This window comes from Serinus canaria, chromosome 1 (assembly GCF_022539315.1).
Source record: "Serinus canaria isolate serCan28SL12 chromosome 1, serCan2020, whole genome shotgun sequence".
In the NCBI taxonomy this organism is placed as follows: Eukaryota; Metazoa; Chordata; class Aves; order Passeriformes; family Fringillidae; genus Serinus; species Serinus canaria.
The window spans coordinates 47,246,259-47,271,696 of record NC_066313.1 but is presented as its reverse complement, the minus strand read 5'-3'; the positions used below and the strand labels follow the sequence as shown (position 1 = coordinate 47,271,696).

At 38.6% G+C, this 25,438-nt stretch overlaps 1 protein-coding gene across 6 annotated transcripts in view; it reads right to left on the bottom strand.

Moving 5' to 3' along the window:
- The window catches only part of FRY (FRY microtubule binding protein), a 224,273-nt gene that overhangs the window by 155,090 nt on the left and 43,745 nt on the right, over nucleotides 1–25,438 (bottom strand). For 2 of the 6 annotated variants that reach the window (XM_050978462.1, XM_050978474.1), the window contains exon 1: nucleotides 24,235–24,488. The exons of 2 other annotated variants lie outside the window; for them this stretch is intronic. In XM_050978462.1, coding sequence (XP_050834419.1) covers nucleotides 24,235–24,439 — 205 coding nt within the window. In that variant the 5' untranslated portion in view covers nucleotides 24,440–24,488. Of the gene's footprint in view, nucleotides 1–2,463; nucleotides 3,376–20,059; nucleotides 20,159–24,234; nucleotides 24,489–25,438 lie in introns of those variants that run through there. 2 more of the 6 variants (XM_050978479.1, XM_009102868.4) reach the window with 2 other exon arrangements.

The following is a 25,438-nucleotide window of genomic DNA, read 5'->3' as shown; positions in this document are numbered from 1 at the left end:
ATCCTGCCTGCCATGCCAAGAAGGCTACTTTTTTAAACTCCTTAGACAGCAAAATCAGGGGAAAACGTCATTCCAAGTAGAATAACTGAGTATATTTCATGGTACGGGCAACAGACATGGATGGCAATCTCCTAGAAAATGCTAATGTTCTTTGTAAGCCCAAACGCAAATCAATGGCAAGACCTGGTTGTGGTGGGACTAAAAAGCCTGGGAAGGATAAATGCTGTTTAAAGTGATGTTCTGAAGTGCCAGTTTGCAGAAACATACATGGACAGCACCTCTACACTGTTAAAACTGCAGCAAAATATACCCTGTAGGAACAAAAATTATTTTTCTTTTAAAACAGTATGTTGGACCTCTTGCTGCTGTGTAAATGCCACATCATAATTCATGGCTTACTTCTGGTCTTGGGTGTGCAGACACAGCACCCGTTCTCAGACAAACATGCTCCCATGCATGCATGTGCAGGCTTCCCAGCAGTTTCTCAAGCAAGGGAAGTGTTTTCCTCTGCTCCACCCATCACAGAGCAGGGCTGAAGAAAGCCCTAGGTTTTTTTAACTCCCTACTGTCTTCTTATCAAATAGTTTGTTTTTCAGCTAGAAAGGACACGTTCAGATTTATGAACATACCAGATTTAAGAACATACCCTTCCAGTACAAAGGCAAAAAACCCTACAATTGACAACAAGTTTAAGGCAACCTGGGTTCATTTATTCTATTTCCTCTTACTGTTTCTTCAGCTACAGTAGAAGGGATGTTTATTCACTAAAAGAATGTCAGAAATATCAATTATTCATATACTGTTTCCATTTCCCTAAACTAGAACTTAAGGACTTCTAATTTCAGACTAGAAATACCTTTCCTATATTGAAATACTTTCAGTGTACTTCAAGATAAAGGAAAAAGAAAAAAACAACACTTTCTATTTAATTCTATAATGTAGTTGGGTTTATATTCTAAAGTGCTGGTTTTACTTCAAGTTACAGCAGGCTATTACAAAATTAATGCCAGAACTGATTTGATTTCTGCACCATAAACTGACTTGTTTTTCTTCTGTCATAAGCTGTACCTAGCTTGTTATAAAATATGTGCTGTCACAATACACACTTTTGTTCTCAGTATTAGATTAATATTAGTCCATGAAGGTAACTGAATCATAAAATTCACTCCTAGTCCTGGTGGGATCACTCATTTGAATGAATATGCACTAAATATTTTTGTAGGAGGAGAGATAAGCAATGCTGTTTAGGTAATACTATTATTCCCTGGTGGCTTCACACTTGTGGTAGAAAAACAGATTCAAACAAGCACTACAGTGTTACTGAGGTTACAAATGACCTGGAAAAATACAGTTTCTATGGATATCATTTAATGAATACAAGACTTGCATGTCACACATCTCACATAGTGTTTTGTTTACTTCTTTGCAGGTATAAGGTTCTCTCCTTGTATTGAGCAGATCTTCCAATTCTTTTATACCACAGAATTTTTAAATGCTAGACTTTTATGCAGTCATTATTAAATTATAGATAGCAGGATGATCAGAACCTTATTTCACATGTAGCCAAGCTGGATTTTTCCAGAGACATCATGTTCTATCTTTTAAAAACAGTTAAATATGGAGATTTAGCCCTGTTAATAAAAGCTTCTATAGAGGAGATACATACTGTTCATGTACTTTAACTTAAAAAGCAAATTTCTGCCAGTGTTATCTCATCACCTTACCTAATCTAAATATATTTGCAAGCACTAAATTTTATTCAGACATCTTCATTACATAATATTGCTAAAACATCCATAGAGTTAATTGATGAAAAAAGCAATGGAATTTAGGAACAGCAGTACTGAAAAGACTAAGGCAGACTAAAATGCCATTTGTTTACATTCTGCAAAACCCAGCCTGGATCAGATAAACAGATGGATTCTTTCTGGCTAGAAATATTGCATAAGATTCTGAAATTAGGCATAGAGGGTGGGAGGTGCAGCTATAAGCAATTGATGTTTTGCTTCCCATCACATCAAAATGACTTTCAGACCTGAAGTAGAATAATTATATTTTGTCCTAGGTGCACAATTAATAAAAACCAACTTCTGAGCAAAGCCACACCCTTGTGATTAAACATCATTTAAAAAAATGTTTAGATAAAGTCTGAACAAATCAAATAAACATGTAGGCAGGAAATGTTGTTTGGAATGCACTCCCTGCAATGTACTGTTAGACCCAGAAAGCAGCCTAACTTCAGAATTCAATCAAGCAAAATCTAGCATAATCTCATTACAGCCCTTGCAGTTAATGAAACCTATTTAAATCTCTGACATTTTGATTTTTAGAGCTGAAAAAAAGCAAGAATTACTTGGCTTACACAACACAAACATACAGAAAGGTAAGATTCTATCCCTTAGGTTGCCCTAGCTGTTTACCAAGCAATGCGTAATATGAAAAGATTACTCTTCTGCTACTCACTATTGCTCCAGGATTTCAGTAAATATTTGATACTGATTTCAAAGAAGCCTGAATCCTGCTGGCTAGCCATGTCTGCTGCATACAAAGAGGCTTCTGTAATTCTGAGCAGCTGAAGTGGCAGGTACTATGCATGTAGATGTGACTGTCACCAGTCAGTGATGTAAACGAGGGGTCACAGGAGGAAATGAAGTCTCCGCAGATCCACTTCTTCCGTTCATGGTAGGTAAGCTCATTAAAAAAAATAAAAAAAAGCTCAACAACAACAACAACAACACACCATGCGATTTTTGTCCTTTGCTCTTCCTTCGGGGCTTGCTCTTAATTCTAGCTGAAGAGTATTTTATTCCCTCGCCCCTTCAGTACTCAGTATTTTCATTTATTCCATTCCGCGACCGGGCAAATTTCTCCTGGTCGGCGCAGGCATAGGCAGCAGCACAGCACTTGTTCCACAGGCACAGTCAGAGCACCTTCCCGAAGGGTGTCGGAGCCGCGCTCTTGAGAGCGAGAAGCCCGCCTGTCTGAAGCTGTTTTCCCATCAGGAGCTGTCAGCCCGAGCGTGTGCACCTCCTCTGGAGAACCGAGTGACAACTTGAAGCCCCGGGGAAAGCGACTCTCCTGCAGCTGCAGGAATCTCACACGTACTGCTTCGCTTTAGGGGGAAAGAAAGCACCCTCTGATGAACATCCTCTGCCTGCTCTGGTCAGCTGCTCTCCTTCCGCCTGCTTCCAAGAAGAGCCCGCTGAACTACACACAACTGCATCATGCTGCAGCAAAGCAGAGCTGCGCCCATGTATCTGATTGCAGTGACGGCGGCAAGGAAAAAAGGCTCTCCCTCAGCCCAGTTGCACAAGAGAAGCACTTCCAGAGCGCTAAACCCACGGCACGCAGACCGGCTGCTCCTGCTTTCCTTTCACTGCTACAGAAAAACGTGTTGTCATTTTTTTCTTGACACTTTTTCCGCCTCCCCCCCCCCCGCCCTTAACAAAGATGAGAGACAGCAAGCTGAATTCATAACGCCAAATAAGCCACAGAGCTCACTGCTTTGTATTCACCTCTGAAAGAGCCACAGAAAACTCAGTTTGAGATCATTTTTATCTTGAATAATGGTTTCTAAAAAGGAACTGAATTCACATAAGAAAAATGAAGCAGAAGCAATTCACTGCTTTTTAATCTCTCTGTATTTTCTACAAAATACTTAATTGCTAGGTACAATTTACATATTCCTAAGGTTTTATTTCATATAATCACACTTCATCACTATGCATATTTTAATGGTAATGAAGAAAAATAAGAATCAGTTTCAAAAATACTTTTTGTTTCACATGTTCTTGGTATCATCCTTCCAGATATTATTTCCTGGGAATAACAGTACTTTTTTTTTCCTCACTTAATGAAATAAATTTCCTGCAGCATTTCATAATTATAGTATCTGCGGCAAAATAGAACTTGTCTGCTGCTGATTCTTCTAAAAACTTTGTCAGCGATTATATTCGCAGTTACTTTTAGTTTCAGTATGTGGAATATTTGATGTTTGGATTGGAAACTGAGGAACACAAGGGTCACTGAGACCAAGCTCTTGTGGTTCTCACTGAAAATATGCTAAATGTCTTCTGCAAACATACCTCATCTAGAGATAAGGTTTTGTGTCCTCACTAATGACAGGCTGTTGTTTAAACTCACTTTGTAAACGTTCTTTCAGTTCCTACATGAGCTTCACTCAAAACCTGTTTACACCCTTTCATGGACATGAACAACCCGAAGTGTTCAGAGTATCTCAGGTTTGACCTCACCAGCCACGTCAATGAAAGCTGATCAGCTCTTCCTCTCTATGCTGTTAATTGTCATCCCATTGCTGCCACTCTGCAGCCCCAGTTTATATTGAGACCCTGCTGTCCCATTGGTACCTCCTTCCCTACCCCGCCACTGACCCCCAAAGCCTCCTCTTTGTGCCATCCTGCTTTAGCCAGCACAATCCAGCCTTTTACAATTAAAGTTAAATTTAACATCAAATAAGGGAAGTTCCAAAATCTAGGAGACTGATGACTTTCCACCATCCCACTAATTGATTTTTCATCAGACACAATGCCAAGTAGGTTTGGAAGTTCTTATTCACCCTCACAAATACTGCATTAATTCCTATGTTCAAGGATTTAAGTAATAATTTCCCCTGTGGTGCTATATCACATGCTTTTCTAGAGATGACAGATAAATTAATTTCATTGCAACTCTCTTGCTGAAAATAAAAACAGGAGGTAATTTGCAAGTAGCTGTATTTCCTAAATCCGTATTAGATTTTATCCAATTTTAAATTAAATCCACACCTTTAAATATAATCTCTCACCAAATTTTTTTCAGTCTTGAGTATCAAGCAGCCTCTCTGTTGATGCAAATAGTTTTCTCCCCAACAAATCTGTGGTTTATATTTACAGGGCAGAATCTCTCTTTTGATAAGCTCAACAAAAATGTTTTTACCCAAGCTGCAACGTCATATGCCTCTCTTCATTGGGTGAATAAATGGGAGGTTAACTGGGTTTTGTAATGTGAATTTGAAGATCTTTGAGTGGTTTTTTAATACCTCACAAATGATTTTTTGTTCTGTTTGTATTACTCCTCCTACCTCTGTTCTTCTACAAGAGAAAATGAAAACTAAAGGCAAAAGCATTCACATGGTTAGTGGTCAAATCTTGTTCGTACTCCATCTCTCAATCTCACTGGATACTGGACTCTTTAAATCAATGTCCTTGCTTTGAAGTTGTAAAGGAGTAAGGATGTTTAACCATTTGCTTTTTATTCCTTCACCTAGTCTTACTCAGCTCATCTTCTGTGCTGCTGCTGTCAGGAGAATTCTGGCTGCCACGGGTGTCCTGTTGGCTCCATGGGATGCTCCTGAGGGTCCCATGTGTCCCTCACAAGCAGAATGAAAAGCTCGGGTTTTGTTGGTCGGTTGGTTTTGGTGCTTTCAAGTAAAAGAAATTTCAGATATCCCACATGGGCATGTTTCTTAACTGTCACTATCCAGCTTCTTTTTATTTCTCAAGTTTGTATTTTCAGATCTGCAGATCTGTCCTTGCTAATTTTGAGTCAACTTGTATGAACGGGATCCAATAACGTTCCTGCCACTTGATCTTCACCCCTTATCAAGTCTAACCAATCTAACAATCTTTTCTTGACTCTGTGATCATTTGATGAAGAAATAGATGGGCTACTGCATCCAAGGACACCTGGATTCAACTACCATAGGAAAAGTTTGCATCTGGCATGTTAAAGTATAACCTAATGCCTAGTTGCACTTCCTTGAGGAACATATTAAAAAGGCTACAGCTACTTTCAGCGGTCTAGGAGTGGCAGATCCCCAGCACCTTTTTTACTGACTTTCTCCAAAGTGATATGAAGCCAAAGTGATCCAATTTCAGGTATAGTAGGTCTTTTTTGAGCATTGCATCACCACATAATTGCAGAATCTCACTGCTCTCACCATTTAGTAGTCTTTCTGAAGAACATGTCCACCTATTGTGTGTTTCTACTGACAGTATGATGCTGTACTAAAATACTGAAAAGTTTAATGGATATATTGAGACAAAGCATATTAAGGAAAAATGCCACCACTCTTAAAGTCTATATTTTGGCATCATATTAATGAGTTCATAAAGAATAGTAGTTGTTAAGATTTACTTCAGGTTTGATACTCCTCCATTATTGGTTCTGCTTTCAAAAGTATCACCCATAACATAAATGACTCAGAATTTAACTTTCAACAGCTTCTTTAAAATTAAAAGTATAATCAATTAAAATCTTACTGATTTCTATCATTAGTCATAAAATATTTTTTTAAATTTAAATAATAAATTAAGTTTAAATATTTGCCAGTCTAAATTTGCAAGTAAGACATCTTCCATATATAATGATTTTACTCATATTTTGGAAACACTCCTAAAACAGGAATAACACACTGAAATGGTAGAAACATCAGCACTCTAATTTAGTGTTCTGAACTTATTTTTGGTAGGCTCACAAGACTAAGAAATTTTGCAGTTGCATAGCTTCCAGTTTCATTTTTGTTGACCTTAAATTATTTACAATTTAATTACATATTCCAGGCTGTGAAATACAGACAGGCATGAGCATATGAAATCTGTCCATGAAAGTAAATTGTCCGATGAGGGCTGTTACAGACTTACAAATTCACAGGTACAGTGGGCTCCTTCTTTATGACATTACCACATGGCAATTGACAATAACAGTTGCTTTTTTTTTCCACCATATGAAACCAGAGATTCAAAATGTAAGGCTTTTCATGTGCCTGCCATGATGAACTACCTGCTGATTACCACAAACATTGTTTCAACTAAACATTTGTTAAACTTAACGTAACACCCCTCCACATTTGTGACACACTGAGCACCTTCTGTTCTCCCACTGTTTTCTGAGATCAGAGGAAACAAATATCCAGGAACCTTGGTTACCTGGCTAATACCCTTCTCAGTCTGAACAAAATCTGGAGCTTCCATGCCCCAACTTTGGGGAAAAAGAAGTTGGGAAACACTGTCTATCAGCACGGTCAGAAGTGTCCTTGTGAGCAGAATGCTGCATGAACAGCTATTGTCACTGCAAAACATCTGAAAAATAGACTTCCAAAGCTTTCACTCAGTAAAGGAACTAGAATAACAAACCCACATACTGCTGGAGGTATTCACAATATCTATCTTGAGGCATCCAGCTCAGATGCCTACACTGGGAGGTGAGTGCCTTCAGCATGACACAATAGTTCCAGAGAGTTCCAGTAAAGAACACAATTATTTGCTCAAAGCAGCCTGTTTCTCCTCACTGTATACACATGATACTTAGGGTAACTACTTTTGTAAACTGGATTTTTAGATTCTTAATATTTAGTAGCATAGGTACCAATTTTGTTTACAGTTTTAGTGACTACTGTTTATTACAGTCATCCAGGCAGTTCAGTCCTCTGTGTTTTCAGCAATGTTTGCAGGAATCCTTAAAAAAGCACATGGAGATTTGAATATAGCACAGTCTTGCACAATCTTCTAGGGCTCATTTTAGCTTGGTATGAAAGGGCCTATGTGGATTTTGCAATCTTAACTCTTCAGAACCTGAGGCTAAATGTGAAGAGTAGCCGAAAGCCTCTAAGGGATGACAACAGCAACAAAGCAAATATAAATTCAAATTTTGTCTTCCAAGCAGAGGTGTGGACATCTGAACTACTGAAGGCTTTAACGTGCTTTATTATGATTATGATTATAATTTTCTATGGTTTCATATAGCTTTTCCTCCTTTCCTCCTTTTCCTCCTTGAGTAAAATAAGACCTTCTAGCCAAATAATACCATATATTGAATTAGGTCTGTGTCTGTGATTTCCATGGAATCAGACTGGATTCACACAGGTACAGTCTGTATAAAAGTTAGGCTGTCTGGAGTTCTTCACTTCAGGAATAAGTAAGGGCTGTTTATTAGTGTTTTCATGGTTTTGATACAGTCTAGTCCTCTTGGACAAAATAAAGCAACCCTACAAAGAGTGATTCCCAGAGTAATTTGATTCCAGTGCAGAACACACCTAACAGAAGAAAACAAGAAGGATATCGTCATGTCCTGGGATAGGCTGCATGGCATTCATGATTTCACATTCCCTCCTCTGGGAACCTCTTTCTGCCCTGCTCTTGAAAGACTGGGCCAGCTTTCAGATGGATGCTGCTCATAGCTCAATGGTATTCCAGTGCCTAAATATAGGTGTCTAGCACAATTATAGATACCTAAGGTATGGGAACTATTCCCAGAGACTGGCAGATATGACATAACACATACATTAGATCCACAGCTTTACTAATGTCCTCTGCTGAATCTAAGATCAAAATTGTAGTGTCTAAACCAACCAAATTTCATGTACTATGATGTCCCATGTATTAACAAGGTAAAACAAACATCTTGCTATGATCCAAATTAAAAGTACAGAGTGACGGAAAGCACTCCACAAAATAAGATTTCATCAAGGAAATCTCATTTAATATGATAATCTCGAAATAAAGTAATAGAAATCCTTCTTAGTTTACATCTCATTAGTTTTGCTGCACCATTTTGTTTTGCCTCCTGTTTGTAAGTGACTGTTCAGCTATTGCCACCTAGTGATGGGAAGCAAAACAGGCAGAAACAAGAGAAGGGTAAATAACGCACCAGGAATGCTGGTTTACATCATAAACTGCGTCAAAATGGAAGACAGCAGCATGGAAATGAAGCACATGTTTGCATTTCCGAAGCAAGGGCATCAGGCAACTTGGGTACAGTTATATACAATATTTAAATAGAAACCGATTGAATGGTATTTATTAGAATAAAATAATATATTTTCATAGATACATTATAGATTCACACATCACCCAGCTCTCATCCTCAGCTTGTTAAGTGAATTCATTAGAGTAATTAAATAGGTTGTAAGGAGTTTGTGCCTAATCTATAAATAACAGATGATAACGAGGCATTTTGCAGAGGATTAACTGGTTAATGTTGGAATTATGCCTTTAAGATTCAAAGTACTATTATTCTTCCTTGAATTTTCTTTGGAGCTGTCAAACTGACATGTCCTCTTAGGACTGTGTCATTCACCTCTGAATTTCTCCCTAGATGAACAGTGTCTGGAAGCATCGGCCAGCCAGGAGCAAATTTTGTTTGCCCAGACTTACCATACATATGCTGCAAAGATACCACCCTGAAAGCCATTAGGAAATCTGCACCACTACCACTGGGGCACAGACTCAGGCAGCACTGATGCAAGAAATACTGCTGTGCATGTTAAAATGTCCCACAAGCACAGACCACAGGCATCAGCAGGCAAAAAGAATAACTTAAGCCGTATTTTCTTCCTGCTTTTCACCTGAAGTTTCCAAGAGCCATCCCTAAGCAAGCTTTTTACCATTACTGAAATGCTATAAAATTCTTCCCTTCTCAGTTTTGTAACAAAACTTACCTGTATTTTAGAGACAAGGTTATGTATCATAGTCTTCAAACATCCTAGCACGAGGTGTCAGAACTTCCTTACAGCAGGAAGTTTCCAAGCCACCACTGAAGCTGACTCTCATTCTGTTTCAGAGATGAGATGAAGTAACTGAACCCCACCCACACACTCATAGTATAATTTGTATTTGCTAATTTACTCGTAAGAGATTGGTACCAGGTCTAGGACAGAGGGAATCCAGACTTTGTGGCTGTCCCTCTTTTTCTCAAGTTATTACACATATTTCCTCATTACACAATGCATAGACTGAATCTTCAAATAATGCAGAATTTAAGGCCATAATAAGTCATAAACTCCCTGTTCCACTTCCCTTCTCTCACACAGCCGCACATCTCCTACCCTCCAGGAAACTCTGTGGGAGGGCAGAGAGGTGGAAGCCAGTAAGGGGAAGGGCTGACCATGCCCATTGCTAGATATTCACAGAGTCATGGAATGGTTTAGGTTGGATGGGACCTTTCAAGATTGACTATTCCAAACCCCTGCCATGGGCAGGGACACTTTCCATTACATGGCATTTTTCTAAGCATCCTGTTTGTTCCTACAGGGTCTCTAGGGATGGCCCACAATTACTGCACATTACTGCAGCTGAGATCATAAGAGTTCTCAGCTTTGTTTCTCCTCATTCTTCTTCTCAGACTCACCCTGGGATTTCAAGCTTTCCCCCTGTTCTGCCAGGCCATGGACCTGGGGAAAACTCCCCTTTCCCTTTCCACCCCAGGAATGGAACCTGCCCTGGGAAAGGAAAAGCTCCCACCTTTTCAGAGAGGCGCCCAAGATGAGACAGAAAGCACAGCAAGACACACAAGGAGGGAGTGTGTATATTTTCTTTCTCTTAATTCTGCCAGAGCAGATCCTAAAGTTTTCCCTGACTCTAAATAAGATGGTGCAGTGACAGGCTACTTGCTTACTTGTTCTTTTTTAAAACTTTCCTTTCCATTCTCTCATTCTGTCTTCAATTATTAACACTTCTTCCTTTCTGGCTGACCTAGTTGATACTCATACCTCAATGTTTACATTATTCTGCAGAGAGGTATCCTTCTGCTTATGTCCCTTTGCTCCACTAGAAACATCAACCTTAGAAGATAAGTAATTTTTTTTTACTTCTCTCAAAAAATGAGAACAGAATTGTTGGAAGGATTTCAACCAGCTTCCATCTACTGTAGATCAAGATGAGATGGACATGGGATCAGATTGTACTACATTTGCTGCCTCTCACACCTTCCTATCGGGTATCAGGCTCTGCCCGCTGTCAGAGAGAGGGTCAGAGCAGCCAGGCTTCGGCTCTGAGCTGGCACACGTGCCCCTGCAACACAAACACCTCCAGTCTCCTCAGGTGGGCATCATGCATACAGTGTCCACTCTGAATGATTCCAAAAAATCCTACCTCTTGCAACAGCTGCATTAGAATTATGTGGCTGCAGCAGGGAAACTGAGCACTTTCAGATGTAGCTGGTCACAGGTTACCTATCAGTTTTTCAAATGATGAAGTATCACTGCCATCAATTCTCTTTCCTTGACATGTACTTCCCTGACATGTACCACCACAAACAAGACTGTACATCCTCCAGGACTCAGGCCCCTGCTGGGAGTGAAGTGCCTGGAATGGCTGGAGCCTGGCTCCTTACACTGTAACAGGTTTTTTCTCATTTTACTCAGAGGTGCTAAAGGAAAGCTCAGGTTCAGGGAGCTCAGATCAGTGCTACCTCCAGTTAGACCAGGGACCTAATAACTAAGCTAGATTACATCAACAAATTTTAAAAATTTTGTTTCAAGATGGGAAGAACTAACACTTCAAAAATCAGGATTACCCCAGAAGTCATGCCAGGTAATAGACCAAAAAATAAAATTGTTCTTTCCCTAACTGTAGGTTATAAACAGGGCATGCACATACATTTCTTAGCTCACTTGATACCTTTAATAGCTAGGCTGTCACCATGCCCTTCATCCCTTCGAAAATATTTGAATATCCAAAGTAAACATAAATAGCTGTCAGCAAAAATCTTCACGACTCAAGCCACTGGCTACTTTTCAACAACTTTACAGTGATGTGAGGTACTGTCAGGAAAAATCAGGCCATATGATTTTCCAGTGAAATTTCTGTTTCTCATTACACAAACCTTTCAGTTACAATGTCTGCCTTAGTGCTCTCCCGTTACTATTCAAAATTATTTTCTCCATTCTTTCAAGAACTGATGTCATTAAACCATCTCAATCCTAAACAGTTCTTGAAGGGAATATGTCTTCTTTTATGTAGTTTTGAATTCACTTTTCACATAACCCTCCTAGGCAAGCACTGGTGAGACACGGCGTCTGGAATTTACTATGTAATACTCCTAACTTGCACAACGGTGTTGTTTAGATGCTGGCTAGATAGGAGACAACCATTTGGATTAAAAAAAAACCTCCACTGATCTTACATAAGAATGCTTGTTCTGACTTGCAAAATATTTTCTGTAATATTTTTTGACGTACTGGGAAGCAATACTTTTTTTTTTTTTTTTTATTAGAACATTATCTGTAAGTCTGTATTGTTTCACCTTTTGGAGTAATCTGTGCCAGGAGAGATGTCAATTTGAGAGGTACAATCTTTCTTCCCTGCTTTTTTTTCCCCCTGAACATAGCTCTTTTTGACTGAGGAGCACTTGTTCAAGGGCTCTCCCTTGCAGTGGTGAAGGTTTTGCGACAGCAATGCTTCAATCTGGGCACAGGCAATTGAAGAGCTCCAGCATTCTCCAACTTGCTGCTGTTCTACAGAAGCACAAGTGTCCTCAGAGAGGCCAAGTTAAATATAAGTGCAGCCTTTGTAACTGGGTCTTTTATATCCTTCAGAGTCCATCTCTTCCTGCTAAACCAAAAAATGTCTTGGGTCTCCCAGAGACATGAGGTCTAATACACCTGCCTGCTTATGTTGGAAAAAGGTAAATTACCTTTTTACTGTTTAAGAGGGTTATGTTACTCAAGGTTTATTGCATGCTAAATTTGAATGGAAACTGCAATTTAGCAATAAAATGTACAAAACAAAATATTCAATCTGCTTTTTATTAACTAAAAGAAAAAGAAAGTACTTTAGGCTCAGTACACAAGGAAGAAAGCACAGAAAGATGCCACATTTAAAATTCAACAGTTTCCTAGAAAAGGCAGTAGTAATTATACTTGCTTTAAATACACTTAAAATGATTAATGATTTTGAGTCACCACAGCCTAGATTTTCAAAGGCATTTAGCTTCTGAAACATCTAACAGTTGCTTTGTCTATTATGAAGTGTCTAATCTGGATAAGTATCAAACTCCCATGTACTTGTTTGTCCACTGCATCATTAAAGGCTTTGAAAATCTAAACTAATTTTAAAAAAAAACTTATTAAAATTAGCCTATCTTATTCTCTCCCTTTTTTTTTTTTTTTTGCCAGATCAGAAGAGGAAAATAGTTCTTTCTTTTTCATCTCTGGTTTGGCTTCTCAGCTGTGACGTGAGATCTAAAATACAGGATATATAACTGAAAAGAATTCACTGAGAGAATTCTTTCATTTGAATATGGCACTTAGATCTGGAAAAAAATCCAGTTAACTTTTGCAGCAGCCTAATTCAGAAGGGAACGGTGATGATAAAAAAACAACAACTGGGATTCACCTGCTTTGAAATCTTTCAGTGTAGCTGGAGGCAGTGCTGGGTGTGCAACCTGAGCCCATGCTCAGTCGGTCCCGGTGCTCAGTGACACCGTATCCTGCCCCCTCCCACCGGGCTGCAGCGCACCAACCTTGCCTGAACTCCTCCACAGATCAAGGGAGGTCATCACCAGCTACTGACTAATTCAGTGAACTAAAAACCTACCATCAGCACAGGCAGAACCTTTCTAAAATGGAAACTTCTCCAAGAACAGAAGGATATTTCCCCCCCATCTGATAATAGGACAGATTTCACCCAGAGTGTGTTTTCTTGTTTGGTTAAGCTGTCCTGAGATTGTGCTGCTGCTGAAAGAGCTGTGAAATCCTTCCATTCCCTCCCTTTCCCCCTTAATTTTCATCAGGTTTCCTTGTGCTGGCACTAGTAAGGAGCAGAAGTTTGGTTTGAGTAGCAGGTGTGTCTTGGGGCTACAGTTTTACCTCAATTACCTTCAGTTCAAATGAAGTTATGAGCATCCCCATAGGTCAGTACAATGAGGCTGATGGGTGTTCAGCTGGGGGGAAGAAGCAAACAAAAACAATACTTCCAAACAAACAAACAAACAAACAAACAAACAAACAAACCCCAACCTATTTAAAGAACCCAGAGACATGCTTTTCATAGGTATTATGTGGTTAAACAGCTTTTCCAGCTGCTCATATGCATTTACAAACACCTATAAGAGGCACTTTTACCTACAAGAGGTACTGCTTTTCATAGTAAGAACATTCTTCCAAGCCACTTTTCTGGCTGAGCCTTTTTTAAACTTTGGCTGTGACAGGAACAGATAAATTTTAGCTCTAATTGCAAGAAGCATGGTCAGAAAATGAGAAGATTTAAAAAAAACCAGAATGAACAGTGATAATCAGTCTTTATAGGACAATCTGTTAAAGTTACTGCATCTGTTCCTTCTAGACCTCTGCTGTGAGAAAGGCACAATGCTAATGCTCATGGAAGTTACTTCCACTATTCCTTCTGCAAGTATCAGGAGTGGAAAGCAATGGAGGCTAAGAAAGAAAGAGAAAGAGAAAACTCCTGCACCAATGGGCCTCACTTTTAGGCTACACACCATGAAGTAGGCCAGGAGGATTGCTTGACAGTTTTTCCATTTATCTTCCACATAAAGGAACAACAAAAGAAAATTAGATTCTATTTTCTGGAAATATTTAGTGAGAAAGGTTGTAAATGAACAGAATAATGAGCAAATGCCTAACAAAGTATAATAATCTTGGAAAGCAGAGTAAGAGAACTGGTAAGTATGATAATCTTGGAAAGCAGAGTAAGAGAACTTTCAGTAACACAGAGTGAAACCAAGTACTTATAGAAGTAGTGGAGGAAATATTGAACAAAACTGTGTTAAAATTGTATTAACTTGACTTCTCCTTTCATTGAGCTTCATGAGATTCCTGTTGAAGAGTATGGCTCCAGTATCAGCCCCTGGGCTACACTGCTCGTGACTGACCTCCTGTGAGCCTTCCTGCTGCCCATCCCTACCCAGTCAGGCTGGCAGCTCAGCCTTGCCCTCACCTCACTGCTCACCCACCGAGCTTGTGCTTCATCATTGAGATGATATGATATGATGATGTTCAAGGAGATACTGCCAAAGCCCTTCTAAAGTTGAAACAGTGTTCTTTGATCTTCCATCATCCACCAAGCTGGCTATCTGTTGTTTTATAGGACTACTGAGCTTGTAAAGCATCATTTCCCCTTGATACAAACATGCTGACTGCTGCCAGTCATCTACTTTTCTTAGGTTTGGAAATGGATTATTGGATTATTTGCCCCATCCCTTTCCCATGGATTATGGTGAGGATTACTGGCCAGCAGCTCCCAAATCCTCTTTCTTGCTCTTCCTGGAGAAAGGAGTCACATTTGGTCTCTTTCAGTCATCAGGAACCTCCCCCAGTAGTCATGAGCTTTCAAAATCTATCAGGACTGGCTGGACCATGATGCCAGCCGGCTTCCTCAGCACTGGGGTTGCATCCTGTCAGGACATCCTGTCCCAGGGATGGCCAGCTTGTTTCAAATGTTCCCCAACTCGTTATCCCTGTTCCAAGGGTAACGCCTGAGTCCAGGCCTTCCCACTGGTCTCTGGGCCCTGGGATTCCCGAAGATCTCCTGAAGGTAAAGGCTAAGGCAGAGGCAGCATTGCCAACCTGGGCCTTTTCCATCTCCATCACCATCACTGTCCTTGCTGATGGGTGAAGTTTACACAGTCTCTGAGACCTACTTTAGGATGGGCTTTCAAGTGGGAGGAATAAATGTATAACAACAGGTTATGCAGAAGCATTCTTAACCCTGAAACCAGATCAAGAAGAAACTGTGACACTGCTCTTACTTAAGAGTCCAATGACATTTAGTATGACAAATCTACACTTAAATTACATTATTACTAGCTTCTAAAGGGAGAACTGCTGATTTTCTAGCTCCAGAACAGATTTAAAATTGGACTTGTACACATATGTTTTGTTTATCCTCAATTCACTGGGCAGAAAATTACATTTCAGACCCTGAAATTCCATCTTGTGAGCTTAATTTAGTCTCTGGTATTCTGCTTTTCTTGTCATCCTTCTTTCACCCTGGCATCTTTGTGTAATAGTAAAACCTCTGCTGGAGATGAGACTTTTTGCTAGGGAACAGAGCCTCAGCAGCTAGTGCAAATTTAATACCTGAATGATTCTCTCTAGAGGAGTCAGTAACTGTCCATGATAAAGCTAAACAAGTGTGATCAGCAGCACTTTATTGTGACTCACTGAACAAACTGGTGCTGAGTTTTAATGGCCTCCATGGTAATTAAGGTTATGTCTTGCTGGACAGACTGGTGGTTCAGCTCTGCAAGCCCATGAATGCCGTGCCCAGCTGAGCCCCTGGGGCTGCTCTCTTGCCACGAGGCCAGGTGCCATGGAGCATTCCACAAGTGTACAGCAAAACATTGCCTAAATTCTGGGGGGAAATCCAGTTATCTCTCGATTCCTCAGCTCTTCTGAACTGGGTCTGAGAGTTGCTAGGAGAGTTACCCAGGCAAAATGCAGAAGAAATGGAACAACTTTGCTAGAGAGAGATTTCTCTGACTTGCATAAGAAGAGCAGGAGAGGACAGGCCAGCAAGAGACTGCCTACTTCAAAGATCCTAAACGAAGTAGGAAATACAGGATAAGTGAGATTACAGTGAGAAAGATACCACTTGTGAACTGTCCCTCTCCTTACCAAAACACAGACTTAAGATTAGGCTTAAAAATTATTGTGCCAGCCTTATATTCTTTGCAGCATCAACTACCCCATAAAAGGTTTACTCTGCTAGCAGATAATTCACAATAAATTGAGCATACAGATAACCATAGAGATAATCTCTAACACATTCTGCAACTAAAGCATGTTCCCATTACAGCCAACATGAAACAATAACTCCAAAGACACAGAGCAAAACCCCACAGAAAGTCACATCAATACCCTCAGGCAGTTCTAAACCAACTAAATAAATAAAAAGCCCACTACACAACAGGTCCTTGTAAGAGGAGCCACAGGATTGTCTCACACACAATATACATTACAGAACTACAGACATTTTTTTTCCTTGAAAACAGAAAGATCTTCCAGTAGAGATGGAAAAGATTTATTATTATAATAAATTTTAAGTACAGCTTACAATATGATTAAAAAGCGTGAACAGACATTTTTTGGGTCTTTGAAAGCGTATCTAAATATAATACTGCATTTTAGTTTTGCCTAGCAGCTACACATTAGTATATCCAGAGCAAAGGGATTTAAATTGATATAATATAGTGAAAAACTCTGCAATTTCAATTTCCCAAAAACCCCAAATATAATAAAGGCTGTCCTGAGCTATCCATGTCAGGTTCCTAAATTGAGATCCAACTCCCAAAATTCATAAAAAAACACATCCCAAAATAACCACTCTTATTTGATAACAATAAAGAAAATGAATATGAGAGCTATGTTCTTTACAAAAATCCAAGTATAAGAACTGAGCCTCTATTTGCTTACAGCTGGTTTACCAGAAGTACCATAAGGATTTCATCCTTAAGGGCATCTTTTCATCATGAGAAGCAGTAAAGAAAAAAAACTTCCAACTGACTTTAGTTGTGTTCTAAGATTTTTCATTAAGTAGTCTCTTATAATTAAGATAAATTCTACTTTCTACACCAATCTTCAGGCACAACAGTCTAGCACCCAGCTTAATAAAATACTGATTTTTTAAATTACTTCTGGAAATTTAGCAAGTACGTTCAGAAAATCATAAACTTCTTGTTGTTGTAGTTCAACTTCAGGTACAGTAAGACAGCAAAAAAAAAAAAAAAAGAAAAAAAGAAAATCAAGAAAACAATGCAATTATTTGTTTCAGAGATTCCAGGATTATCAGGTGATTTAACTTGGGTACAGTGTGCTCCAAGTAAATGTGTAAAGTATAAATAACTGAAAGTTAGTTACCTGCCAAATGCACCCAACAAACTCATAGAAGTATCTAAAATTAAACAAGCACTATAGAAGAAGTATATTTTGAGTGATTTGTATGCAGTCCACAAACCCATCAGATTACCAAGAGAACATGCTTCAGTGTCATTATCTACACTTGCTTATATGAAGATAGATCTTCAGGAGGGGAACAGAATATCAGCTAGAAGGCTAAATCAAAGCCTTTATGACAACCTTTAAGTCTGATTCTTTTAAAACATTTTCCTTGGTTGATAAGTTTTTCATTACTGCAGATGCACTACTGTAAGACTTTAAAAATAATGTCTGCCTTCCATGTATTAAAATACGTATTTCATGACTCTGTGAAAAAAATTATTGTCAATCTCTCCAACCCGTTAACACAAAAATGTTTCTATCTCTGTGGGCCAGAGATAGGCATATTCTTATGGTGCTTGCACTGTTTACAGTACATCTTAAATCAGATAAAGAGAATAAACAATTCTATTGCCTTTTGATGGCCAAAGAAAGATTTACTTGGAAATAATGTCAACAAACACTCATAGATTTATTGCACATGAAATGTAGCTAAGGCTACTACCATTTGATATAAAGAGTGACTGACTTATTCTCAAATATATTTAAAATATTTTTGTCTGTTTCCTATATTGCTAGCATTTCGTAGGATTCTGCCTTCTATTTTAAAATACAATATATTTTATATATATATATAAATACATTTTATATTTACATACATTTCTTTGGAGATACAACCAGTGTTGAACTGTAGTTCAATGCTTCTTCTTGAAAACCATGTAAACATACAAAATCCCCAAAACTGTTATATTTTCCAGAAGGAGAACATTTTGCACAAGTTTTGAGATTTCTCCTCTACACTTTAATCATTACCCCCTAGAAAAGATATAGCAAGAGAGCCCAAGGGTAAAACTGGCAAACCAAGTTACTAAACCAGGTTCTTTTTTCACGTGCTATTTCTAAGGCAGCACACACAGAAATCTCTGCTGAAATCAGGATGCAAGTGCTGTAACTGCTTCACAAGGTCTTTCAGCACAAATAAAGTCTACAAATCCTTAGACATTTAAGATTTGAGGTAAATTACTGTGTAGTACAATGGGATTCATTCACTTGAACACTGGAGTCTTTGCTTTCAAGAAGTCTTTAACATCTCTAACAACTGATGGTGGCAGTTTAAATCTAGGAGAAAACTAGACAGTTTTTAAAACAAACAAACAACAAAGAAAAATAAAAAATCCAAGTCATAATAGCAGAAGAAGACTTCTTTATCTTAACCTCACTTTCCTCCCTACCTTCTCTCTCATTTCCATGTTCAAGTTACTCTCCAATGGACATAGAGAACCTCATCTAAATCCTACACAACTTAAAGATGAGGCAGCATTTTCATGACTTGCTTACAAGAACATTTGGAAGTCATTCTCCCCACTCCATAAAATGCCACTGAACCCAAGAAGAAAACAAGTCTGACAACATACATCTGTTACATCAGACTTCATGAGAAATCCAGAGCTTTTCTCTGAATCATCAACCCATCCTTCCTAAAAAAAATGTTACTTTAATAGAAATATGCACAAACAAAAATGCTGAAGAGTACATTTAGTAATATATATAACAAAATGTATGAGACAAAAATGCAAAAGGTCAGACCAAAGCAAGATGTTAGCAGTAATATAATTTCTGGTAATGAAGTAGTGGCCCCTCACTCACATCAATGGGTGGACACACGATCAGCAATGCACCAATGGCATGTCTGAGCATAAGGCTCAATAAAAACCAGTAAGGCAGATCTAATGCCAGCTTACAATATGAACAGCAAATAACAAAAACTACTACTCCTCCCTCCTACTGCATTTTCAGTCAGCAGAAGGTCTTGGTAACAGTATTAATGGGAAACCAATCCAATGTTTTCAAGTCAGGCAGGAAGGAAAAAAACTTTGGGACAAGTCAGACTCGCCTTCCCTTCCTTCTGCTGGATGATACTTGTAAAATGCAGCACCAACACAGGCCAATCTCCCAAATGTCAATAGGGGCACCATAAGTGAACAGCAATTATCATATGCAGATCACAAGCATACATTATTGCCGTGCAGTACAATTTATTCACAGAGGAGGCAGGATATTCAAATCTTCACCAAATTAAAATACTGAACACAGATCATTATTACTCATTTGAATCAAGACACATACTGTACCCATGACTTTAAGCATCCTTATTAAAAGTAATTAGATTTTGGCAAGTCTTTCCCAATTAACACAGCCAGTCAAAAGTAAAAAGTAAGTCATATATACCGGCTGTCTTAGATGCACAACTCATGGGAAATGAAATAATTTATTCATGTCACTGCTGAACAACTTTTAAGAATTTGTCCTATGTATAAAACCCTTTCTTTCTTTCATTATTTTTCATTATTATAATTTACATGCAAATATGGCATCAAATCAACTTACTTATTTTAGAAAGTGACTTTGCTAGACTGTATGCTGGTTTGAACTCCAGAAATGCTTTGAGAGAGTACCTCAAGACTTCTAATTGCGACAATATTTTCACTGGAAAAAAAAAAGGCAGTGAATTTGTTAAAAAATACTAGCTATTCAGTTGTAAAATCACAGACTAGCAAGCTACATTCTTTCTTTGAGTGTCTCTGTAAAGTACTGTTAACCAGTGACCTTCATTACATGAACTCACAGCAACACCACACTGCTTGTACCAAAGCAGTGATCATGTGTTGTCCCACAGAATACACAGAGCTAATTTTGGCTGGGAAGACAACACCTGAGGCACAGGCATACTACCATGAAATGAAGGCATGCCTGGTCCTGGGGAGGCAGAAAATCCCAGGTATTTTTCTCACCTTCCATTCTTTAAAACTGACACATCAGTGAGCAAGCATCATTCAACAATAATACAGACTACCTACAAGACCAAGGGATGAAGGAGAAGGAAAAAACCCCTACAAGATACTAACAGTTGGACTATAAGTAGATTTTTAATGGTACTTAGTTAAAAAAACATCCCTAGCTCACCATACACATGGCTTCCAAGCAGAACTTGACCATTATACTTTTTTTAGCACTTTGACCTTTGTGATTTCTGTCTTATTCTGTTTTCTATAGAAAATTAACATTCCCAGCCAAAATCTCTTGTCTTATCCATGCATAAGAGAAAACTCAAACAACATCAGCAACCTTCTGTCAAAAAGAAATAGGAGTAAAAACTCACCCTTTACTTCTGTAGATGAAAATAAAAAATGCAGACTAATTTTCTTTATACTATTGTGCTTTTAAACATGTCAGCATACACATTTAATGATGTTTAGCTAATCCATTTTAATTTTATGTTGCTTGAGTTAGTTCAATCTACTTTTTCTAGGTAGCTGTGCCAAGACCTGGTCTCCTACGATCCCTTCATTGCCCACTCTGTCTTTATACAATTCTTTCCTCTCTCTTTAACAAGTTTATCTTGGGGGTTTATATCCAGGTTAAGAAAAGACTGTTCATTTTTGCATGGTCCTGCCAGTGTGAGATTTAGTCATGGCCATGAAAGTATGCTGAACTGAGAGCATATCAGCAGATATGTACAAAGTCTGCTAATTAAGGTGATGAACATCTTTGTTGGCAGTAAATGGCCCTACAATGCTGACTATGCTTCTCTGTGCCTATGTCTTTTTTTTTTTAAATTTTTTTTTAAAAGCATAACCATGTAATAGTAAAACTCAAAATTTATATATAAATAGCAGTTGATATTAACCAAGTCCTGAAGTATATGGCAGCTCTAAACATTTCAGATTAAAAAACAAGAAGAAAGTGCTTTGTAAATTAAGTGCTTTGTAAAGGAAGAAAAAGGTATCTCTGTGCAGTGTATCCCTTGGGCAATGCCATGGTTTCTCAGCACACAGTTTCTGTCTCTCCCTTGACATATGGGGATAAACACAACAACACAATGATGCTCTTGGTTGTTGTGATACTATTGGTTGGATAGTCCTGCCTAGTCATACATGAATGACTAACTTCATGATGGCAGGACAGACAGACAACTCACTTTTCTCACGTTTCAGCTTTCATGTTTAAAGAGAGAGCTTCTAGCTATCATAGTTAAGAAAAAAAATGTAAAAGAAGCCTATTGCATGAAAGAACCCTCCCTGGGCTTGCACCAAGACTGCAACAAGAGTCCCAATGGATGGACTGATGTATTTCCTTGCAGCTCAATGCCTTGGTGTGTCCATTCACTATTGAATGAGTAAAGCTCTGTAAGACAGAATAAAAGAGAAGAAAACAACAAGTCCATGACTTCAGCCTCAACTTGCAACAAATGCAAGATCAGCTAACAGTGCTACTTAGCAGAGATACAGGGATTAGAAGGATGTGGAAGAGTCAATATGATACAGATTTAAAATACTTATTTTAATAGGTGATTAGGCTGAAAGAAGGAAGTAGGAATTACCACATTCTTCAAATTCTTCATTCATCCAAAAGACTGCAGAGCAAGCCTGTCTATTTATTTATATTTACATTTAATCTGTCTATCTATCTATTCAAGGTTGGACAGGGCCTTGAGCAACCTGATAATAGTGGAGCATCTCCTTGCTCACAGTAGGGTGGCTGTACTACATGGATTTTAGAAGCCCTTTCCAACCCAGAGCATTCCCTGATTCCATGACACAGCTGTTTTCCCACTCTAACCTACATTTACAGTGTGAAAGACAATGGTCTAGAGGACTTCAAGTGTACTTTGTTAACCTGTTTCCAAAAGCAAATCAAGTGAAGCTTCTCCCATGTGTACTGCTGACCTACCAAAGGAAAGGCTACACCCATCTTTCCATCATGCTCCATCAGTTGCTTATAGGAATCAATTTGCATTACCTTTGAGTTAAGTGCCCTTGAGTGTACAGTAACACATCTGCAGTGGATTTCATAAGCATAATGGCAGTGCTCCAGACACACAAACAGCACTGAAGTGCTCATGCCTGACACAGCACAAAGAATGGAGTACTACTGCTAATGTGGTCATTTGGGAGGGTGGAAAAAGAGCCGAGAGAAAGAAGTGCATTAAAAAAAAAATAATCACAGAATAAAGGTGAAATCTGGGTAAGCACTACAGAGAATGAGTTTTGAAGACCAAACACAAGGGAAAAAACATATATAGTATGTTTTTTTCCTAACAAAAATGTCGATGTACCAGAAAAAAACAAAAGGAGAAAAAAACCCACAAACACAGAGTAATTAAGAAGCAGAAAACGTAAGTAAAACATTAAAAGTGGCAACTGAGATAAAGATAGGATGCAAAGTCAGGAAAGATACAGAGGGTCTATCCTGTCCAAAATAATGTGATTTGGGAGTCACCAACAGACTGCATCACCTTAGGAAGGAGCCAGTTCCTGGGAAGCCCAGGAGCCTCAGGCATGTCTGAGTCATCTGACTTGAGATCTGCTAAGGCTTTTTTGTATTTTTTTAAGCTGAGAAGTAGAATAGGAAGGAGGAAAAAAAAGCTTTATTTCCTGAGGTGTTGAAATATTTAAACTGCCTTAGCTAAGGTTCAACAGAGGATCTAAATCCCACACAAATAATGCTGCCCTGTGTTGTCTTTTAACATTGTACTTCCACTCCTTCACTGGTGTTTCACCTGTTGAAAAGGTACCTGTGTAAGCTTAGCTGTCATAAGGAATATAATATTAATATTTAAATATTTTTATATACTTCTCAACTTTTCAAAGATCTGTATGATTGTACTAATTCCTCCAGAAATGTGAAAACCCTGATTTTCATCTGGAAAGGGAGATACTTAAATTCAAAGAAGTTTTATTTCTATAAAGGATTTAATTTTCCCTGATCGCCTCACAGAAACACATTTTCAGTTTCATCAGGGATAAGCTGGTATTGATTTTCCCCCGAGAACCTTTTAAGTGCTCCTTGTAAAGATGACCTGATTGTTTTCCAACAAATCCTTTGTCCTCATAATAATCTGTTTCCTATTTTTAGGCACATTTAAAATTATTTAAAAGCACAACACAACAAAATATTCCAGCTTGCCATTAGCTTGACTGAAATCCACTCACACCTTGTTCCTACTTCTTAACAACTAGGGAGTAAAACTAAATTATTAACTCCTGACATTACAGGCTCCAGTTCAAACCAGGAATTTAAAGCATGCATTTGATTATTTAGTGATGCTAATTTCTGGCTACACAAACACAAAAATCTTCTAGACTGAAGAACTCTCCAAACCACTCTCCTCCAGAAAAGCAATGACATACAGCATTAGAGCAGCAAGAGAGATTCTTACACTGCAGCTGTTGTCTGTATTACTTGTAAGTGGGGTTAAGCAAAATGCAGTTTAAAGCTCTGGAGAAACAACTGGCTTTCTTTAAATGCTAAGTATTAAAAAAAACCCCTCAAGCAAGCAACATGAAATCAAAACCATGAAGGCTGTCTTTTTGGTTCCATCATTTAAACGCTAGTGGCTGACATAATTTAACATAAATGGCACCTGATTAAATCTATCCATGAAAACTGTCTTAGGTTTTAAAGCAGAATAAGTTCTGACTGTAATCCAGTGCTGAATCCTTCAGTTACCAAAAAGGTTAAAAGACACTGCACTAACATACTATTGAAATAGCATTTCCTACCTGAGAATATAGAAGGTCTTTTCTTAGTGCGCCTTGGGTGTATAGGGTCTATATTCCTAATATTTTTTTGAAACTTTCCTTTAAAATCATTTTCTAGCAGGATGTCTGGCGGCAGGCTCCTCCGTCTTGTTGATTTATACCGAGTCTGATGGGGATTAAGTTTACCCTTAGTCCTGGAGCACAGGCTGCTGTCATCCAGTGCCATGATGGAGCGCTAAAGCCGCCCCAGCGCGAAGGCAGCCGCACAGCCGCGAGTGTCGGGACCAGTGGTTACAGACCCAGCAATCTCGGATGTTCTCATGCTCAACTCACCCGTTGGGGAAGTTGAGCAGGTTGAGAGGCGTGTGCTGGGACAGGTGTAGTGTTACTGCATCGCCCCTCCTTGCAGCAGTGAAACAGCGCAGGGAGGAGGCAGGCTGAAATAATTCGCATGAAACTTTTGAGGTAATTAGGAAGTTCAGCAAACCTGAGCTCAGCAGAACAATCTCTGCAAAGTGGAAAATACAATTTAATATGAGGCAATGTCTAGGGCTAGTATGGTTTATATTATACCCACAGCATTTCTCAGGTCAGTTCATTAATAGTTCATTAACTTGGCAAGTTAAACAGGTGCTGCTTAACCTTACGAAAAGAAAACAGTGTGAGAGAAAAACAAACAAACAAACAAACCCATACACAAAACCTCAATCCACAAACAAACAAAAATAACACACACAAACCAAACAATGACAAAACAACACCCAAACAAACCATCAAACTCTAGATGCCAGCCTAGGGACCTGTCAGGTGAAAGGCACTACCCGAACAGTATGTTTGGGCTTTTAGTCCTGTCATGTCACAGACTTCCATTTTGAAGGCTGATAAACAGTCCAAATCACAAAGGGTTTCATGGCCACCACTGTCAGTTTGGGGTTTCTTTCCTCAATGAGCAATTATGCTATTTCCTACTGAAGAAATCAAAGATGTGATAGTGTGACTAATTTCTCTCTCTATGCAACTGCTGACTAGTAAAAATAAGACATTATAGAATACATGTATGACAGAGATGGTCTGTAAATTCTCCATTTAAATAAAACTCCAGGTACTTTTCTTGTTTTGTTCCAGTTAACCCAATGAAATCTTTTAAATCCCCTAAGGATGTGATCTTCCTTTCTCAAATGTTCAGAAAGAAGACAAATTAAAACATTTTTATGAACCTGATAAT